General features: G+C 37.6%; 1 protein-coding gene across 4 annotated transcripts; it reads left to right on the top strand.

The window, feature by feature from the left end:
* On the top strand, positions 14,868 to 18,984 carry LOC109849306 (polygalacturonase-like). Of its 4 annotated transcripts, none has more exons than XM_020419117.1 (7): positions 14,868 to 16,082; positions 16,152 to 16,751; positions 16,864 to 16,995; positions 17,074 to 17,244; positions 17,344 to 17,364; positions 17,434 to 17,641; positions 17,730 to 18,795. In XM_020419117.1, exons 2-7 carry the CDS (start codon positions 16,596 to 16,598, stop codon positions 17,831 to 17,833), a joined length of 792 nt encoding a protein of 263 aa, XP_020274706.1. In that variant the 5' UTR covers positions 14,868 to 16,082; positions 16,152 to 16,595; the 3' UTR covers positions 17,834 to 18,795. The 4 variants fall into 4 exon arrangements, with proteins under 4 accessions (XP_020274706.1, XP_020274707.1, XP_020274704.1 ...); XM_020419118.1 differs by having other exon boundaries at positions 14,869 to 16,082; positions 18,706 to 18,788; XM_020419115.1 differs by having other exon boundaries at positions 14,871 to 16,082; positions 18,702 to 18,984.

Here is a 20,709-nt window from a genome sequence, read left to right as displayed (position 1 = left end):
ACTTATAAGATCAGCTGTCCAAGATGATGAATTCCCTGAAGTCACCATCAACGTGGCTGATAAAAGAAAGTCTAAGCGGCATTCAAGTGACTCAAATCCCGACTTTTCCCCGGGAGGAAAAGTCAATCCAAGAATTGCTCAAAGGATGTCTCGACTCCAATTAGGAGCCATCAGACGCAGAAATTACAAGAGAATGCAAGAAGGAATGTCCTCGGAGGATGAATTCTCGGACACTTATTCTGCAATCGCTTCTGATGATACAATGTCTAGCACGGGACAAACCAGAGAAGTACTCACGATCACCTCTGATCAATTTGCTCAAATACTTCAAGAAGCTCTAGCCAAACAACGTGAAGAAATTAGAGCTGAAGTGAAGACAGAAATGAAGTTGGCTATCCAACAAATGAGAGAACTGTTAACTCAACAGCATCAACCTCCTGAGTCCAATCAGCGAGCTGAATCCAGCCACCACACTCGGAATGTTTTGTAGATGACAGTGATCCAGAAGTGGATGAAGTCATTATGGCTGATACACCTCCCAATAGCAATAATGCTGGGGGTGGTTTAACACATTCTCCCAATAACGATATTAGGAGTGGTTCAATGGCACCTCATACAGGGGGTGGTCTAACTCATTCTCCTCAACGTCATTCGAATGAAGACATAGACGATGATGGGAAAATGAAAGAGCTTGAAAACAAAGTCAACGCTTTGATGACGGCTCAAGAAGTGAAGAGGACGGGTATTTCATGTCCCTATCCAAGAGAATGGGATTCAATACCGTATCCGACAAAGTTCAATCTGATTAACTTCACACCATTTGAGGGGAAGAGTTCGCCGATTCAGCACTTGATTTATTTCAAGTCTCATTTGGGCATGATCTCTGGAAACGAGGCTTTAATGGTCCGGTCATTCATTGGCACCCTTCGCGGACCCGCCTTCGATTGGTACCGACGGCTCAAGCCAGAGAGCGTCAATTGCTGGGATGACATGGAAAGTTTGTTCCTCAGCAATTTCTTCGATGATGACACCGAAGTGTCAATCGGAACCCTTTTGGATGAAAAGCAAAAAGACGGAGAGTCAGCTGACGATTTTGTCAAGCGCTTCCGTGGCAAAGCAATGAATTGCAGAGATCCTATTACAGAGGAGTTCATCCTGCAAACATGCCACAATAACCTCTCCATCGATGTCCTGGAAGCTCTGGGGGTCGTACCATCCACCACTTGGAAAGAGTTAAAACTACGTGGTGAACAAGCTGAACACTTTCTTAAAAGAAAGAAAGTTGAGAGAGGTCAACCAACGACGTCCACAATTGTTGGGAATGCGACTTTCGATCTGATGTTCCAAAAAGAGTATTCTTTCGAAGATGATGAAGCTCCAGCTATATTGGAATACCTCCTCGCCAATGACAAAATCGAGCTACCGCTTATTAAAGATCAGGAGGGTGCTAAGATGATTACAGATCCAAACTACTGTGCATACCACAGAAGGGTTCTTCATCCCACCAATATTTGCTTTGGACTCAAAAATAAGATCCAAGCATTAATTGACTCCGGCGTCATAACGGCGAAAGAAGTCGAGTAAAGACGACCATATTACTCCATTGGGTACACGAGTATAAACTGTTTTCCCTGACTCCGATGAGTATACGAGTATAAACTGCTTCTCCATCTCACTCCGAAAAGTATACGAGTATAAACTGCTCCTTAATACTCCAACAGGTATATGAGTCTAAACTATTTCCTTTCTTTCACGGGAAGTTCCTGGAGAATGCCATGCATGGTACTTTTAAGGATAACCCGATCATATAGCTAAACATAATGATAAAATCAGTTTCGTAAGAAAAAGCTGGGGGTGGATGGTTCATGTAACGGAAGTTCCCAAAAGAATGCTATATGTAATTTTCTTAGGAATAACCCGATCATTACAAACAAAGTGTTAAACACTACATCCCCACGGTGATTTTCGAATATTCTTTTGTTGAGATGAGATTCGAACACTTCGTTGGATCAATCTTCCCACTCAAACCCTCCTTTGGTCAAACCTTTAAACAGTTAGGACCAAAGCCAAAATCCCCTCTCGATTCGTTCCATGAACGAGAGGTCCACAAATTGAACGATCAAACCTTTAAACAGTTAGGATCGTCTCAAATCCCCATGTTGGTCAAACCTTTAAACAGTTAGGACCAAAGCCAAAATCCCCTCTCGATTCGTTCCATGAACGAGAGGTCCACAAATTGAACGATCAAACATTTAAACAGTTAGGATCGTCTCGAATTCCCTTTTGGTCAAACCTTACTACAGTTAGGACCAAAACCAAAATCCCCTTTCGATTCCTTCCTTGAACGAAAGGTCCACAAATTGAACGATCAAACCATTAAACAGTTAGGATCGTCTCAGAACTCCCACTTGGTCAAACCTTACTACAGTTAGGACCAAAACCAAAATCCCCTTTCGATTCCTTCCATGAACGAGAGGTTCACTTTCAGTTGAATAATCAAACCTTATGACAGTTAGGATTATTCAAACCCGTCCAGATTCTCTAAGTGGAGATCCCACTTTGAGTTTCCTTTGCACCTGGAGATAGAATATAAAATTCTTCCTCTCCAATTCTGGGTTTATCTCTACCAACAAACAAGAGACCAGGAGATAGAATATAAAATTCTTCCTCTCCATCATCGGGTTCATCTCTACCAACAAACAAGAGACCAGGAGATAGAATATAAAATTCTTCCTCTCCATCATCGGGTTCATCTCTACCAACAAACAAGAGACCAGGAGATAGAATATAAAATTCTTCCTCTCCATCATCGGGTTCATCTCTACCAACAAACAAGAGACCAGGAGATAGAATATAAAATTCTTCCTCTCCATCATCGGGTTCATCTCTACCAACAAACAAGAGACCAGGAGATAGAATATAAAATTCTTCCTCTCCATCATCGGGTTCATCTCTACCAACAAACAAGAGACCAGAATACTCCAATAGGTATACGAGTCTAAACTATTTCCCTAATCTCAACAGGAAGTTTCTGGAGAATATTACTCAGAATATTCTTAAGAATAACCTGAATACTCCAATAGGTACACGAGTCTAAACTGTTTCCCTAATCTCAACAGGAAGTTTCTGGAGAATATCACTCAGAATATTCTTAAGAATAACCTGAATACTCCAATAGGTACACGAGTCTAAACTGTTTCCCTAATCTCAACAGGAAGTTTCTGGAGAATATCACTCAGAATATTCTTAAGAATAACCTGAATACTCCAATAGGTACACGAGTCTAAACTGTTTCCCTAATCTCAACAGGAAGTTTCTGGAGAATATCACTCAGAATATTCTTAAGAATAACCTGAATACTCCAATAGGTACACGAGTCTAAACTGTTTCCCTAATCTCAACAGGAAGTTTCTGGAGAATATCACTCAGAATATTCTTAAGAATAACCTGAATACTCCAATAGGTACACGAGTCTAAACTGTTTCCCTAATCTCAACAGGAAGTTTCTGGAGAATATCACTCAGAATATTCTTAAGAATAACCTGAATACTCCAATAGGTACACGAGTCTAAACTGTTTCCCTAATCTCAACAGGAAGTTTCTGGAGAATATCACTCAGAATATTCTTAAGAATAACCTGAATACTCCAATAGGTACACGAGTCTAAACTGTTTCCCTAATCTCAACAGGAAGTTTCTGGAGAATATCACTCAGAATATTCTTAAGAATAACCTGAATACTCCAATAGGTACACGAGTCTAAACTGTTTCCCTAATCTCAACAGGAAGTTTCTGGAGAGGCACAGGCAAAGATCCCACGCAAGCAGCGATCCAAACAACGATCCTGCGTTTGTTTCTCAAGAGTTGTAATTTTTCATTTTGTTGTGTAAAAGGAGTCTTATAAAAAGGCTATCTCTTTTTTGAATTTATTGTAATTGACCGAAATATAATGAATTCCATGACAAAATCAACTTTTGACGCAAACAAACAATGATATCCAAAGGAGGAGGAGGCATAGTGGTGAAGCAACGTTATTTCAAGAACAACAAATTCAAATAGAAGCTTCATCCAACTCAAGCTATATCAAGACTCAAGAATTGCATTCTATATGAGGATATTAGCTAGTTTTTTTTATTTTTCTCTCTAGTGCTAGAATGTAGGCAAAGAGTTATTGATTTCACTTGAAGCCATTGGGATATCACACACACGTTTTCATACTTATGTTTTTTAAGTGTTTTTCATAAAATACTATTTTTTACAAGTATGAGGACCTATCTGTAAAAATTTTTTTCCAAACAGTTTTTTTTAGTATTAAAAACATTTTACAAAGTTTCATAATTTTCAGAGGTCAAATAAATATTTTACAAATATTTTAAAGTGAGTCAAAAACAGTTTTTTGGAATGTATCAGAATGCGGTCGACCGTACCGGTATTTCCATCGGTCGACCGCACCGGTCGACCGAAGAAGTCTCTGCTCGATTCTCAGTTTCGGATCTGGATCGCGGTTGACCGCAAGTTTTTTCGGTCGACCGCCAAGTTTTTCAAACGGTAATTTTTGTACTATTACGGTGCCGCTCAGTACAGATTTCAGTGACGTTTGTTTCCAAATTTTGGGGGATTAAGGATATGGGTTTAAACAGCCGGTTTCTCCTATTTAAACTCAACCTCTTCTTCTTCCTCAGCGTCCCAGCTTTTGTAAAAACCAAAGACCTTGTTTTTACTGAGCAAAATTTTCAAACCTGTTCTTTCTGTGTTTTTTGTGTGTTCACTTCCCAGCTTCAGTGTGCTCTTTCTCTTTGTTATAGGGATGTTGTAAAGAGAGAGTCTTACACCATTTCTACTATCTTGAGAGTGTGATCTTGTGTAGATCAATTGTGTAGGAGTGATCTAGTGAGATCAACTGTGTAGTGTGAGATCGTGAGGGGATCGCTGTGTAGACGAAGTTCCGGCTTCCAAACCGGGGTGTGTAGTGGATTTCTCCTCGAGAGTGGGGAGCGGGGACGTAGGTCAGCGGACCGAATCTCTTTAACACATCGCGCGTCACATGATAACGATTCCTAACCCTTTCTCCTCTATTTTGATTGCATTAGAATATTGTTGTTTGCTTGTCTTAATTTTATTGCATAATTATAGGCTTTTGACCGTAATCATCCCCCCCTCTAGGGTCCAACTATTGGTATCAGAGCTTGGTCTCTATATTAGTTTTGGTTTAATCACCTTAGAGAAAAGATCTTATGGAGGCTTCAATGAATGTGCATATGTTAGAAGGACAATCCACCACTAGACCACCTCTCTTCACCGGTAGTAATTTTTCTTATTGGAAGGCTAGGATGAGAATTTACCTTCGTTGCATTGATCTTGACATCCTAGAGCTCATAGAGAAGAAGTATGTAGAGAAGTCCAAAGTCGGGAACATGACTGATGGAGAAAGGCACCAAGCCAATCTTAATGCTAAGGCTATGAATGCCTTAATTTGTGGTCTTTCCCCCAACGAGTATAATAGGGTTTCCACGTGTGCAACCGCATACGAAATATGTGTGAAATTGTGTATTACACACGAAGGAACCCCCCCAAGTTAAGGAATTCAAGATTAGTGGACTTATGCATGAATATGAGTTATTTCAAATGCTTCCAAATGAATCAATTGATGCTATGTTTTCTCGCTTCACTAACATTATCAATGAATTGCATGGTCTTGATAAGAAATTGACTATTCAAGAGATGAACTACAAGATTCTTTGTTCATTGACTCCGATGTGGGAACCCAAGGCGACGGCGATAGAAGAAGCTCATGACCTTACCACTTTACCTCTCGATGGCCTCATCGGAAAGCTCAAGGTCCATGAGAAGAAGCTCAAGGGAAAGGAGAAGGAGGAAGTGCCCTCACGAGAAGTTGAGGAGCCATCACCAAAATTGAAGACCATAGCTCTCAAAGGAGCTAGTGATTACTCCTCTCCGTCATCGGATAGTGAAGTGGATTTTTCTAGAGAAGTGGCTCATCTCTCTAGAAGAATCTCTAGACTCATGGTTGGGAAGAATCCGAACCAAGTGATTCTGATAGCAATGAAGAAGGAGCCAAACTTGCTCTTCATGACCCCAACATTTGTTTTATGGCCCATGAACAAGAGGTAATATCCGAGACCGAAAGTGAATCTTTCTACATGCAATGTGACATAGCTACGGCTATAGAAGAATTAAACTTTGAATTTAAGAGAATGTCAAAAGAATACTCTTCTTTTAAAAAATTGCATGCGTCGTGTGATATTAAGCTAGAACAATTAACAACCTCTCTTGCACTAAAAGATGAATTGCTAGGAGATCTCGATTTTGAGAATAAGCAATTAAGATCAAAGATTGAAAGACTAGAAATTGAGAGTGGTAGGACTAGACCCACTCATGCTTATGATAATTATAATCATCGTGGTAGAAATAGATTTCATAGATCCCATGCTCATACACACAAGAGAAATTTTGTGTGCACATATTGTATGAAACATGGACACATTTCTACTCATTGTAGGATTAAAGACAACCATGATTTTTATGGAATGATATGGGTACCCAAAGGTACCAAGACTATTAACCACCAGGGACCCAAGACTTGGGTACCTAAAGTTACTTCATCTTCATCTTTATCTCTTGTAGGGAACATCATGGCAACGACGTAAGGAGATGTGGTACCTTGATAGTGGTTGCTCACATCATATGACGGGTAACAAAGAGTTATTTGCAACCCTATCAAGGATTGAAGGAGGTAGCGTCTCCTTCGGCGGTGGTGAGAAAGGTAAAATCATTGGTGTTGGTTCTATTGGTAAGAAACTCTCACCCGTTATAGAAGATGTTTATTTGGTAAATGGTTTGAATCATAATCTTCTTAGCATTAGCCAATTGAGTGATAAAGGTTTTGATATTTCCTTTTAACCGGATAAATGCATCATTAGTATGAATGGAAAAATTGTTTTTATTGCTAATCGCAAATCTAACGTATATATTTTTGAGATGAATGAACTAGTGAATCAAGATGTGAAGTTCCTTGCGGCAATTGATGAAAACCCTTGGATTTGGCACAAGAGACTTGGACATGCAAATATGGAATTGATATCAAAATTGTCTAAGAGAAATCTTGTAAAAGGGTTACCTAGCTTGCACTTCATCAAAGATACCATATGTGAGGATTGTGCCAAAGCTAAACAAACAAAATCTTCCTTCAAATCCATCAATGAGGTATCGACTTCTAAACCTTTGCAATTACTTCATCTTGATTTGTTTGGTCCTATGCGTATTACCTCTCTTGGAGGCAAACACTATGTTTTTGTGATTATTGATGATTTCTCTCGTTTTACATGGACAATATTTCTTGCAAATAAAAATGATTGCTTTGAAGAATTTTTTAATCATGTCAAACGAATTGAAAATGAAAAAGATTTAAAAGTTGTGAAAATTAAAAGTGATCATGGAGGTGAATTTCAAAATGATTTTTTCTATGAATTTTGTGCTCATCATAATATAACTCACATGTTTTCCGCTCCTAGAACACCACAACAAAATGGTATTGTTGAACGGAAAAATCGCACCATACAAGAGATGGCACGCACTATGATAAATTCTTTTGATTTGCCAAAATGTTTTTGGGCGGAAGCCGTCAATACGGCTTGCCATGTTTTAAATCGTGTTTTGATTAGACCAAAGCTTAAGAAAACTCCTTATGAACTTTTTTACGGAAAAACTCCTTTTATTGGTTACTTTCGTATCTTTGGTTACAAATATTTTATTTTAAATATAAAAGATCATCATGATAAATTTGATTCCAAAATTGATGTTGGTATTTTCTTAAGTTATGCACCTCGGAGTAAGGCTTATAGGGTCTTCAATAAACGAAGTCTCGTTGTTGAAGAATCTATAAACGTTACTTTTGATGAGACTAATATTGGTTCTCAAGTTGTTTTACCTAGGAAAGATGATGATGATGATGTTGAGGGAGGATTGGACTATTTACAAATCAATGATACTCCTTCTATAGAAGCACAAAAGGATGCGAATAGCTCCAATGCTCATGATCAAGTTGAACTTCCTAAAGCTTGGAAATTCGCATCAAACCATCCAAAGGAACAAATAATTGGGAGCCCTTCACAAGGAGTAATTACTCGCTCAAAAGCTTTGAGTGAGTGTGGTAATGTTGCCTTCTTATCTCAACTAGAACCTAAAAAGCTTAATGATGCTTTAAATGATGAATTTTGGGTTTTGGCTATGCATGAAGAACTAAATAATTTTCAAAGAAATGATGTTTGAAAATTAGTTCCTAGACCTAACAATGCTAGTGTTATTGGTACTAAATGGGTTTTTAGAAACAAACTTGATGAACATGGCATTGTTACTAGAAATAAAGCTCGTTTGGTTGCCCAATGATACAATCAAGAGGAGGGCATAGACTATGATGAAACCTTTGCACCGGTTGCAAGGTTGGAATCTATTAGGCTGTTTTTGGCATTTGCTAGCTTTAAAAATTTCAAATTATTTCAAATGGATGTTAAAAGTGCCTTTTTAAATGGTTTTATAGAAGAGCAAGTATATGTTGAGCAACCCCCCGGGTTCATAGATCATGTTTTTCCTAATCATGTTTTCCGGGTTCAAAAAGCTTTATATGGGTTGAAACAAGCTCCTAGAGCTTGGTATGTTCGCCTATCTAGTTTTCTTGTTGAAAATGGTTTTTCAAAAGGAACAATTGATAACACTCTTTTTGTGAGAAAAAGAAAAAATGATTTCATTTTAGTTCAAATATATGTTGATGATATCATTTTCGGTGCTACTAATGAATCTTTGTGCAAGGAAATTTCTAAGGTTATGCAAGATCAATTTGAGATGAGCATGATGGGAGAGCTTACTTTCTTTCTCGGGCTCTAAGTCAAGCAAACTAAGGATGAGACATTCATTTCTCAAAGCAAGTATGCTAAGGAATTGGTGAAGAAATTCAATTTGGAGAATTCTAAGCATGCGCCTACTCCCATGAGTACAAGTGTTAAGCTTGATGCGGATGAAAGTGGTGAAGACGTGGACTAAAAACTATACCGAGGTATGATAGGTAGTCTTCTTTATCTCACCGCTAGTAGACCCGATATCATGTTTAGTGTGTGTGAATGTGCACGTTTTCAAGCATCACCTAAAGCATCTCATTTAATTGCGGTTAAAAGGATCATTAAGTATGTTAATGAAACTTTTAATCTTGGTTTGTTTTATCCAAAAAGCACCTCTTTTAATTTATATGGTTTTTGTGATGCCGATTTTGCCGGATGTAAGGTAGATCGTAAGAGTACGAGTGGAACATGCCAATTCTTAGGAAATTCACTTGTTTTTTGGGCATCCAAGAAACCAAATTGTGTTGCATTGTCCACTACGGAAGCGGAATACATTACCGCCGGCTTATGTTATGCTCAAGTTTTATGGATGAAACAATGCTTAGTTGACTATGATTTGAATTTTCAAAATATAAAAATCTTTTGTGATAACACTAGTGCTATAAATATTTCCAAAAATTCAGTTTTGCAATCTAGAACCAAGCATATTGATATGCGTCATCATTTCTTATGCGATCATGTAGAGAGACAAGATGTATCTCTAGTATTTGTTGACACAAAATTTCAATTAGCGGAGATATTTACTTAGCCTCTTGGTGAGGATGATTTTTGTCGCATAAGAAATGGTTTGGGCTTGTGCATGATGTGAAAGTTCTATTTGCTTGCTTGTTTAGTTGCATTTTTGTATGCTTTTCTCTTTACCCTATTTTTTTTTGATGGTGACTAAGGGGGAGAGAAATCTCCTCATTTGTTGCACATACTTAGGGGGAGCTCATAGATAGGGGGAGTACCTATCTATAAGCTATATTTACTTTTGCTCTTCTATAATGGTTGGTTGTCATCATCAAAAAGGGGAAGATTGTTAGCCCTTATGTTTTAATGATGTTTTACAACCACCATTATCGGTACTAATGGCTTATTGAGTACAAATATAGTGAATTCATATATCAAGCTTGTTTGTACCACAAATGGAGGATTGGATGGAATATGCACTACAACGATGATATCCAAAGGAGGAGGAGGCATAGTGGTGAAGCAACGTTATTTCAAGAACAACAAATTCAAATAGAAGCTTCATCCAACTCAAGCTATATCAAGACTCAAGAATTGCATTCTATATGAGGATATTAGCTAGTTTTTTATTTTTCTCTCTAGTGCTAGAATGTAGGCAAAGAGTTATTGATTTCACTTGAAGCCATTGGGATATCACACACACGTTTTCATACTTATATTTTTTTAAGTGTTTTTCATAAAATACTATTTTTCACAAGTATGAGGACCTATCTGCAAAATTCTTTTTCCAAACAATTTGTTTTTAGTATTAAAAATATTTTACAAAGTTTCGTAATTTTCAGAGGTCAAATAAATATTTTACAAATATTTTAAAGTGAGTCAAAAACAGTTTTTTGGAATGTATCAGAATGCGGTCGACCGCACCGGTCGACCGCACCTATGATCATTCGTCAGTGGGCAGCAGAGAGTTTGTCGGTCGACGACCGGTGCGGTCGACCGAGAGCTCGAAATTTCCATCGGTCGACCGCACCGGTCGACCGAAGAAGTCTCTGCTTGATTCTCAGTTTCGGATCTGGATCGCGGTCGACCGCAAGTTTTTTCGATCGACCTCCAAGTTTTTCAAACAGTAATTTTTGTACTTTTACTGTGCCGCTCAGTACAGATTTCAGCGACGTTTGTTTTCAGATTTTGGGGGATTAAGGGTATGGGTTTAAACAGCTGGTTTCTCCTATTTAAACTCAACCTCTTCTTCTTCCTCAGCGTCCCAGCTTTTGTAAAAACCATAGACCTTGTTTTTACTGAGCAAAATTTTCAAACCTGTTCTTTCTGTGTTTTTTGTATGTTCACTTCCCAGCTTCAGTGTGCTCTTTCTCTTTGTCATAGGGACGTTGTAAAGAGAGAGTCTTACACCATTTCTACTATCTTGAGAGTGTGATCTTGTGTAGATCAATTGTATGGGAGTGATCTAGTGAGATCAACTGTGTAGTGTGAGATCGTGAGGGGATCGCTGTGTAGACGAAGTTCCGCCTTCCAAACCGGGTTGTGTAGTGGATTTCTCCTCGAGAGTGGGGAGCGGGGACGTAGGTTAGCGGACCGAACCTCGTTAACACATCGCGCGTCACATGATAACGATTCCTAACCCTTTCTCCTCTATTTTGATTGCATTAGAATATTATGGTTTGCTTGTCTTAATTTTATTGCATAATTATAGCCTATTGACCCTAATCACCCCCCCTCCCCCCTCTAGGGTCCAACAGTTACATGTGTTGGGTCCTTTTGTTTTGATGATGATTAACAAATAACATAATTATAGCCTCTTGACCCTAATCACCCCCCTCTAGGATCCAACAGTTATATGTGTTGGGTCCTTTTGTTTTGATGATGATTAACAAATAATTTATAACTAATGTTATTTGTCTAATGTTTGTATTTTGTATTTATTTTAGGCAAACAATAAGTTAGAGGATGGATGGAATCAAGCATTTATGATCATATCTAATGGAGGTTGGCGGAATAGTGGAGTGAAGCAGTGCAATTCACGTTGAAGATCCAAGTTCAAGCTTCATCCGTAAGTTTACTAAGTCAAGCTATGTTGAAGACCTTCAAGCTTGGGTATATAGTTTATAGTGTTTGTAGTATAGGTTTATACTTGTGTGTTAATATTTTAAGCTCATATTAATCACACACACATATTTGTTGATTTTATCAAAATATTGGTGTTTTTATGAAAACATTATTTTATTAGTTTATAGACTTTAATATCAGTTTATACATATGTTATTAAGTCTATAAAATCAGTTTACAAAGTTTCAAAAGTTTGTTTAAATTAATATGTCAAAAACATGTATGTTTAATTTCTTATTTTTGGACATTTTTGTAAAATTATGATATTATACAAATGAGAGGTTATGCAAAATGATGTTATTTGTCTAGTGTTTTTGTAACATGTGTATTATCATGTCTATAATTATTTTCCAAAGTTTTACATTTTTATGATTTTATTTGCTATTTTTAAAAGGGGTTTGAAATTCAGTTTTTCTATTTGATTCAGGGTGATAACCTGTTATCAGTCGACTGGTAAGTCGATTGATGAAATCAGTCGACTGATGTGTCGACTAAATAATATGTTTGGAATCAACAAAAAGTTTCTGTTTTATTTTGATCGACTGACCAGTCAACTGATGATCCATCAGTCGAACTGATAAATATCGTCAGTCGACTGATGAGCTGAAAATGCCTCTAACGATCAGCTCATCAGTCGACTGATGAAAGTCATCAGTTGACTGATACTGTAACGGCTAGTTTTTCCAGCTTTGTCCTGTTTTGGGTTTTTAGTCTTTTTGCTTTGTTTTTCTTATGTCTTGGGGTCTCTATAAATACCCCTCATACCTCAGACCAAAAACTTAACTAGGAGAATTGTTTAAAACAAGTTTAAGGGTATTTTGTGTTTGTTTTAATGAGTATTTAAGAGTTTTGTTTGTGAAGCAATTTTCACAAGAGCTTGAGGAAGATCATCAATTGTGTTTGAGCATTTAAGTCTTCTCCCTCTCTCTCTCTCTCTTATCATGTAGAGAAAATTTTCTAAACTCTTATCTAGCTATTTATATGTTTGATTCTTATTTCCATAAGCTAGATTTATTTGAGTTTAGTTTGTTTTATTAAATCTTATTGTTACACATACCCACTTTAGCTTTTAGTATTTTCATACATAGTATAATTAGGGTTATAAGATATTGTAACTTTGAGTTGTGCTTAATTGAGTTATCACCTTGTTTAGAGAACAATCATTTGTTGTAGAGAGCCTAATTGTGTAGATCACTTTGTAATACCCTAATACACCAAGAGAAGTGTGTAGTGAGAGACAGGGTCATCTCAAGAGGAGTGGGGTAGGTGGTAATACCTAGAGAGAGGTTCTAATTCCTAACACTTGAGGGAAACACGGGCTAGAGACCAACACTTGAGGTGGTAGTTAGTATAGTTACATTGTGAGATTATGAACGTTGATCGGTGAGCATTGAAAACCGATATTGTATGATGTAAACGTTTTTGGGTGATCGTTGAAAACTTGGTGTAATAGTGGATTTCTCCCCGTGAGTGAGGAGCGGAGACGTAAGACGGAAGGTCCGAACTCCGTGATCATATTGTGTTTTCATTGTTTATTTGTGCACTATCACTCTTGTTTGTTTAGTAATTTATTTCACCCTTGTGTTATTTGTATATCCTTGCACATATATTTATAATATATCATTCTTGCTAGGATATTTTGTTAATAGCTTCTTAAAGTGGCATAAATCGGATTAGATTAGCATAAACCCTATTCACCCCCCTCTAGGGTTCTTTCCTAGTGGCATTAGGGTGCTTTCAATATGGAGGTGCGTACATTTACTTATTGCTTTATATTGATGACATGTTGGTTACTTTTATTTTTAGAACCGCCATAGATAGATTGAACATTCAGCTTTCGAGCGAGTCTAGAATGATTTAGGTGAAGCGAAGCATATTTTGGGAATGGAGATCGGCAGAGACAGAGACAATGGCAGAATTTATTTTACACAGGTGGCTTATTTGAAGAAGATTCTATAGCGGTTCAATGTGAGCATGGAGACGAAGCCAGTTAGTATACCATAGGGAGCTCATTTGAAGCTTTCAGCTGACCTTTCATCGAAGACAGTTGAAGATAGAGAGTTGATGTCGAAGACTCCATATGCGAGCGTAGTTAGAAGTTTGATGTACGTCAAGGTTTGTACGAGGCCAGATTTATCACAGGCAGTGAGCATGGTTTCGAGATACATGCATGACCCGGGTCCGGGTCATTAAGATGTCGTGGGATGGATTTTAAGGTACATTCAAGGTACTCTTAGCGTTGGTTTATTTTTTGAGTGGGACACTAGAGGTGGGCAACTATGTATTGGATACACAGATTCGTACTACACTAGAGATTTGGATAAACGCCGATCGAAGACGGGGTATGTGTTCACTTTGACCCATCGCCGGTGTGTTGGATATGCACCTTGCAGTCTACAGGCGGTTTGATCCCTTGGGAGAGGGGGTACGTAGGCAACCACATTGGTGCAGCCAGATTTGATGAGACGACACAGTAGTGCTCTTGTTTGGTGTCAGTTCAGTTTTGGGAACACTTCGCCAAGGTGGAGAATTGTTGAAAATGACGAAAGAATTGAGGAAAATGTGATAAATCAGCCACTACAACAAATTACATTTTTCCCGACGCTTATTCCCGACGCATGGTTAAATACGTCGCCAAAAATTGTGTTTTTCCCGACGCTTTTAGTTAGCGTCGGCAAAAAATATATTTTTCCCGACGTTTATAATAAGCGTCGCTAAAAGTGTATATTATTAGCGACGTTTTAACTTAGCGTCGGTGAAAGTTATGGATTTCCCGACATTTTTTCATTTTCGTCGGCAAAAGTATAGCTCTTTAACGACGTTTTAGAATTAACGTCGCTAATAATATGCATTTATCGCGACGTATTAGGCTAATGTCGCTAAAAGTGTTCTTTTCCCGATGTTTATAATTAGCGTCGGTAAAAGTCATATTTTTAGCGACGCTATTTTATTTATCCGCGTCGCCAAAACCCCACCACCAAATCCCCCCTCCGCGAAATAAAAGGAGGGAAAATTCCCCCCTTTCATTTTGACGAAGAGCCAAAATCCAAATCCCCCCTCCGCGAAATAAAAGGAGGGAAAATTCCCCCCTTTCATTTTGACGAAGAGCCAAAATCGCCCCCAAATTCTCTGAAAGTTCGCCGCCTTCGTCGAAGCTCACCGCCGCCTCCGTCGGATCTCGCCGCCTCCTCCTGCTGCCAAAATCGCCCCCAGGACCGTGGAAGGTACTGAATCTCGCCGATGTATTCATTTGCTTTCAATTGTAACCCTAGGGTTTCTATTGGGTCATGATTCTTGATGTGCAGTAAACACTTCCTTCCCCTCGATGTAGTTGGACGTATTAGTAGAATGAGCAATTATATCTGAAGTGAGCTCCTCAAATTGTTTGTTAATTTGGGATGCTTTGTTGACGATGAGTCTGAATTATTTGCATTGGCTGGAAACATTATTTTGAAGAAAATTGTTAATAATTCTTCTCCTTAATTCAGCAACCTTAATTCGGGTATTTTTCGTCGAATATTTTTGATCTATCTAGATTTGAAACTAATAGGGGGGAAAATACAAGGTACATTCTTGCAGCTTTTTCTTTTCAAACTTATAAGTCAACTTTCCCTTTTTCATCAAATGATGGTGGCAAGCATGCATTTTGAAATATCGCACTTTGGAGATCTTTATGCAGTGCACATTGGCATATAAAATGCACAAGTGGGGAGTTTAAATAAGGATCTCTCTAGTTGCAGGAGATTCTCAAGTACTTGAGGGGTTTTGGCTAAGAGTCATTAGCTCTCACTTGGATCAATGATTATAATAGCCTAGGATCAACTGTTCAGAATTCTTTACTTAGGATTTAAGTTACAGTTTAAGAGGAAGTGAAGCTTTCCCCTATGTTTATCTCATTGCATAAGTTGGTAATTTGATATTGTACAATGTGGATAGAGTTTGATATATCTGCAGGTATCTGAATGTATTGTTTCAGGTATTATGCAAGCCATCTACGATCTCTATGCCTGTTGTTTTTAGAATTTTTTTGTTTTATTATTCTTCATGTTCACTGTGTTTTTTTTTCATACTGAACTTGAGAGTAGTTTGTTCTGCTTGCTGATACTCTTTAAAGGTAATTATTACGTCTGCAAATCAATAGAAGTATTTTTTTTTGACCTATCAAAATTATGGATGTAAACAGAAAAAAAATCTGCAAATGTATGTGTTCATATCCTGTCGAATATGCATATAAATATGCATGTATACCTGATCGAACACGACATAGCTTTGAATTTTTTAAATTTTTTTTAAATTAGGATAAAAGCAGATGTATCAATTTGATCATAAACACCCCAAAAGTAGAGGCTTCCTTATATAGAATAGAAAATAAAAGGTAATTAAAAGAAACTAGCTTTGATTTGTACAAGGAAGAGGCTTCCTTATATAGAATAGAAAATAAAAGGTAATTAAAAGAAACTAGCTTTGATTTGTACAAGGATGAATAAAACTTGAGCAGGAACTCTTTTTCAGCTAGAACACTGTTTTGAAATTCTAGACCCAGTGCAACTTTAAAATAGAACTAGATTTGCTACATAGTAAAGGAAACATAACTGGCAACGTCATGCACGATAACCTCTAAGCCTGAAGAAATAGATACTTTACAACTGAAAATTTATCTAATGATTTCTAAAAGGTAATTGTTTATTGAAAAATGTACAGGAAATATAAAAAGAGAGCAGGATAATTATACTGATTAATTCAAATTATCATATTCCAAAATCAAAGCAGAGTGAATAGTTGGAGTCAAGTAAACCACAAGGACTCCATCATGTACAACTAGGTAGTCAGCAAAACAAAATGCATAGGAACAACCACATCCAATATGTTTCAAATTATTGAGTGACAAATGGATCCATCCAAGTTTCTAATTCTGTCAATCCTCACTCTCCTCACCCATAACTGCTCTTGCCAAAGCGTTCCAAGCCACATTGAAGAAGGCCATAGAGTTGTGAGTGTGGATGATCACTTCGCCAAAGGCGATGGAGCTACCGATGATAGCAAGGTAAGTTCATAACCATTCAAACTATGTTTTTTGGATTCAAAAAAAAAATAATAATAATAATAACAAATAACAAAACAAGAAGAAAAATAAAGAATTGTTTGTGCTGGCGCAGGCATTTAAAAAAGCCTGGAAAGAAACCTGCTCATCTTCAGTATCAGCTGTGCTTGTGGTGCCCAAGAGAAGGAGATATTTGCTTGAGCAACTCAACTTCACTGGCCCTTGCAAGTCTCCTGTCACATTTCTGGTAAATCCATCAGCATTGACTAATTGAGCTTGGAAGAAAGTACAAGATGTTGGTTTTGATATTTCATTGATGCATCAGATTAAGGGAACCCTCGCTGCTCCTTTGAATCGATCCGAATGGAACGATAAGAACAGAAGGCTATGGATCGTATTTGATAGCGTGAGGAACCTTGTCGTCGAAGGAGGAGGTACCATCAATGGCAATGGGCATATTTGGTGGCAAAACTCTTGCAAGAGAAATAAAACTCTGGTGACCTTCTCCTCCTATTTTAATTACTGAGTGAACCATGTAATTCTTGTAGGCCAGTGTCTGATTTATCCTCTCTTCTGATTTTCCTGACTATTTCAGCCCTGCATCGGCGCTCCAATGGTATGAAATCAGCTTAGCTCTTGAATTATATATCTTAAAATGACAGAAGAGTTTCATTGTTTTTGACAGGCATTGACCTTTGTTTCATGCAATTACTTGAGGGTGAAGAACCTAAGAATAAAAGATAGCCAACAATTTCATGTAGTAGTAAAAGATAGTAGGGAAGTTAAACTCTCAAAGCTCTTCATCCATGCACCAGAAAAGAGTCCAAACACAGATGGGATTCATTTGGATCATGCCAGTAATGTTGTCATAAGAAACTGCGAAATCAGGACAGGTGATAAATTGGGCTGATCTTTCTTTTATTGCATATAATCCTAATATTTCAGAAATCATAGTAATGAAAAAAAGCTTTATATCTCTAGGTGATGACTGTATTTCTATATGGACTGGATCCAAGAACGTCAGAGTTCATAAGATATTTTGTAGAAACTTAGAAACTTGGATGGATCCATTTGTCACTCAATAATGGAAATGGTGAAGGATGGGTTAAGCAAATTTGGATCCTTTTGCAGTAACACTGCCATTTGAGCTGCACTATTAGGTTAAGAGGAGTATCCTTGAGAAACATCTTATATTCTCTTTGATTCGTAACAGACATGAAATAAAATCTTGTTGCCAAAAACTATATCCGCATGATTAAAATTCTTGATATTTCTAGGATTACTTTGTAATTAGAAGTTAGAACATTCTTTTACCAGCTATAAGATGAGTTCCACATTCCAATGGTCAATTTGTTCGAAAAAAGAACTGATGATAGTTAACTGTATGGGCTGTCATCAGTAGGTTCCACTGAAAGGTATTTTCTGTTCCTTATGTCTAGATCACCTTTTAGAACTGGTTGTTCCTTATGTCTATATCCGTGGCTATTATGCATTAGTGCCCTTGGCATATACAACATCATTCATTGGAATCCTCATGTTTATCAAGCCCTTTCTCCATATTATATGTTTAAATCCTCATGGTTATCTCGATTGACTTTTATTGAACTTCAGGAATCAGTAGTTTTTCATTGGTGATGGTTATCCTACAAATCTTTGTTATGGATCAAAATTGTGGAGTCTGGCATAATTACATTTATATCCTCGTATTCTAGATTTTATACTTAGATGAAGAATGATTCCAATCTTTAAGGACCTTGTATCTGATTTTTTTTTTAATTCTCATCGCATTGCAAATTATTTTTTTCATTAATTCCAACTCAAACTGTTTGACTATGTCTGAATTTGAGGAAATACGCTTCAATGAGGTAGTTGGTCGTAAAAGTAGTTGTTTGTTTAAAAGCTCCCATACGCATCATTCTCTTTGTGATGTTTTTTGTTCTTTTTTGCATGTAGAAAGTGTGAGATGGCCTGTTCTTGCTATAGCAATACTAGCTGTAGTGGTGGGAAGCCAATCAATCATCAGCGGGACATTCTCCATCAAATCCATTTGTTCTTTGTAATTAATGATACACATTTGAGATTGTTGTTTCTAGTTTCCTTGATGTAATCTGTTTTTGAGAGACATTATGTACTTGGGTATGCAAGAGGAAGTTTGTAAATTAATGCTTTTAGTGCTCAAGGGGAAATGGAAAAATAGACTTTTATGTTGATGTGAATGGGATCAAATTTTTGTGGATGTTCAGATTCAGTGTAGGCTTGTATTTGACAGAAAATATATTATTTTTGGCGATGCAAATTAGTGTCGATAAGCGTCAGTAAGTAACACTTTTGCCGACGTTATATTTAGTCGCTAAATGTAATACTTTTGCCGACGTCATATTTTGTCACCAAAAGAAATATCTTTTAGCGACGTAATTTTGCGTCGGCAAAAATACACTTTTAGCGATGCAGAATGGAGCGTCGCTAAAAAGCCTATCTTTGGCGACGCATGATTTGCGTCGGCAAAAGTATACTTTTAGCGACGCAGAATAGAGCGTCGCTAAAAGCTACACTTTTGCCGACGCAAATCATGCGTCGCCAAAGATAAGCTTTTTAGCGACGCTTCATTCTGCGTCGCTAAAAGTATACTTTTGCCGACGCATTGCCCTTTGCCGACGTTAAGTATGTCGCCAAAAGTGCAAGATTTCCCGACGCCGTTTCGCATATGGAAAAATTCAGCATGCTTTTGCCGACGCAAAATAATATGCGTCGCTAAAAGATGTACTTTTCCCGACGCATGTCGCGTCGCCAAAAGTGTACTTTTGGCGACGTAGTGTATTTGCGTCGCCAAATACTTTCCTTGACGCACTTTTGGCGACGCGTTAGCGACGCTGCATTTTGCGTCGGGAAATATTTTTCCCGACGTTTTTTAAACATTTACCGACGTTTTTGTTTCGTCGGCAATGTTGTATTTTGTTGTAGTGAGCATATACAGTTTGGTTGCAGGTCGGTCGACCTAACGACATTGGTCGGTCGACCGATTCCGTGCACATTACAAGGTCCGAAACCCTGTTCGGGTCGGTCGACCAGCCACGATCGTGCGGTCTACCGAAAGTGTGCTATTTACAGGGCTGAAATTTGTGTTTCTGGTCGGTCGACCGTAGGCTTGTGTCCAGTCGACTGCGAAGCAGGTAATTTGGTCAGTTTGTTTTTCCAAGTTGGTTTTGGATTAGTGTTTGGTATAAATACAAACACATTTTTTAGGGTTTCTTAAGGAGAGATTTTGGATTGTTTTGAGCAATTTGAGAGGGAAATATTTTGAGGAAGTTGAGAGCTTTGGTTAGGGTTATATTTGAGTGATTTTGTGAGTTGTAACCCGTTGTATTTCTCCTCCATATAGTAAAATATCCACATCCTCTCCCCATGGACGTAGGCAATTGCCGAACCATGTAAATCTCTGTGTTTGGTTTGATTTGCGTCGTATTTTAGTGAATTGCATTCGTATTTAGTTTGGTTTTTTTTTCTTATTGCTCGCGGACTCGTTTGATTGTCAAGCACGCTTTCGCACAGCGCAACAGAAACTTGTTAGTGGGGATAAGTTATAAACCGCGTGTTAGTTGAGCAAATACCTGAAGGTTGCTTTGGGACGTGGGGGTATAGTCAGATGATTTCAGCACTTAAACTTTTTCCCACCAAAATCGTCGCTCATTTGAGATCAAGTTTAATTATCGCATGGTGTGAGTTTTTTTCATGGGATGTTATTTGGAATATTTTAAAAAGATACTAATTAAGATGGGGGCGGAACATCAAAAGTAGTTTTTCTTTAATAATAATAATAATTTGCAGTACAAATAGTCATGCAGCTAAAGTTATATCTATTTTGATTAGCTTCACTTATAATGATTTTAAACACAGTTTCATCAAGCACTTTATTTTCTTTAACGATCAAGTTCTGTTTAGCAATTTCCATAGTTGCTTCTAT

This window comes from Asparagus officinalis, chromosome 7, assembly GCF_001876935.1.
Source record: "Asparagus officinalis chromosome 7, Aspof.V1, whole genome shotgun sequence".
Lineage (NCBI taxonomy): Eukaryota > Viridiplantae > Streptophyta > Magnoliopsida > Asparagales > Asparagaceae > Asparagus > Asparagus officinalis.
The sequence above is the reverse complement of the archived record's forward strand: the minus strand, read 5'-3'. Positions and strand labels throughout refer to the sequence as shown.

Excerpts from the sequence above, each read along its gene's own strand:
- LOC109849306 (XM_020419115.1), top strand. The coding sequence starts at position 16,596 with ATGGATCCATCCAAGTTTCTAATTCTGTCAATCCTCACTCTCCTCACC. Across the intron at positions 16,752-16,863 it reads GAGCTACCGATGATAGCAAG|GCATTTAAAAAAGCCTGGAA; the intron begins GTAAGTTCATAA and ends GTGCTGGCGCAG. Across the intron at positions 16,996-17,073 it reads AGTCTCCTGTCACATTTCTG|ATTAAGGGAACCCTCGCTGC; the intron begins GTAAATCCATCA and ends TTGATGCATCAG.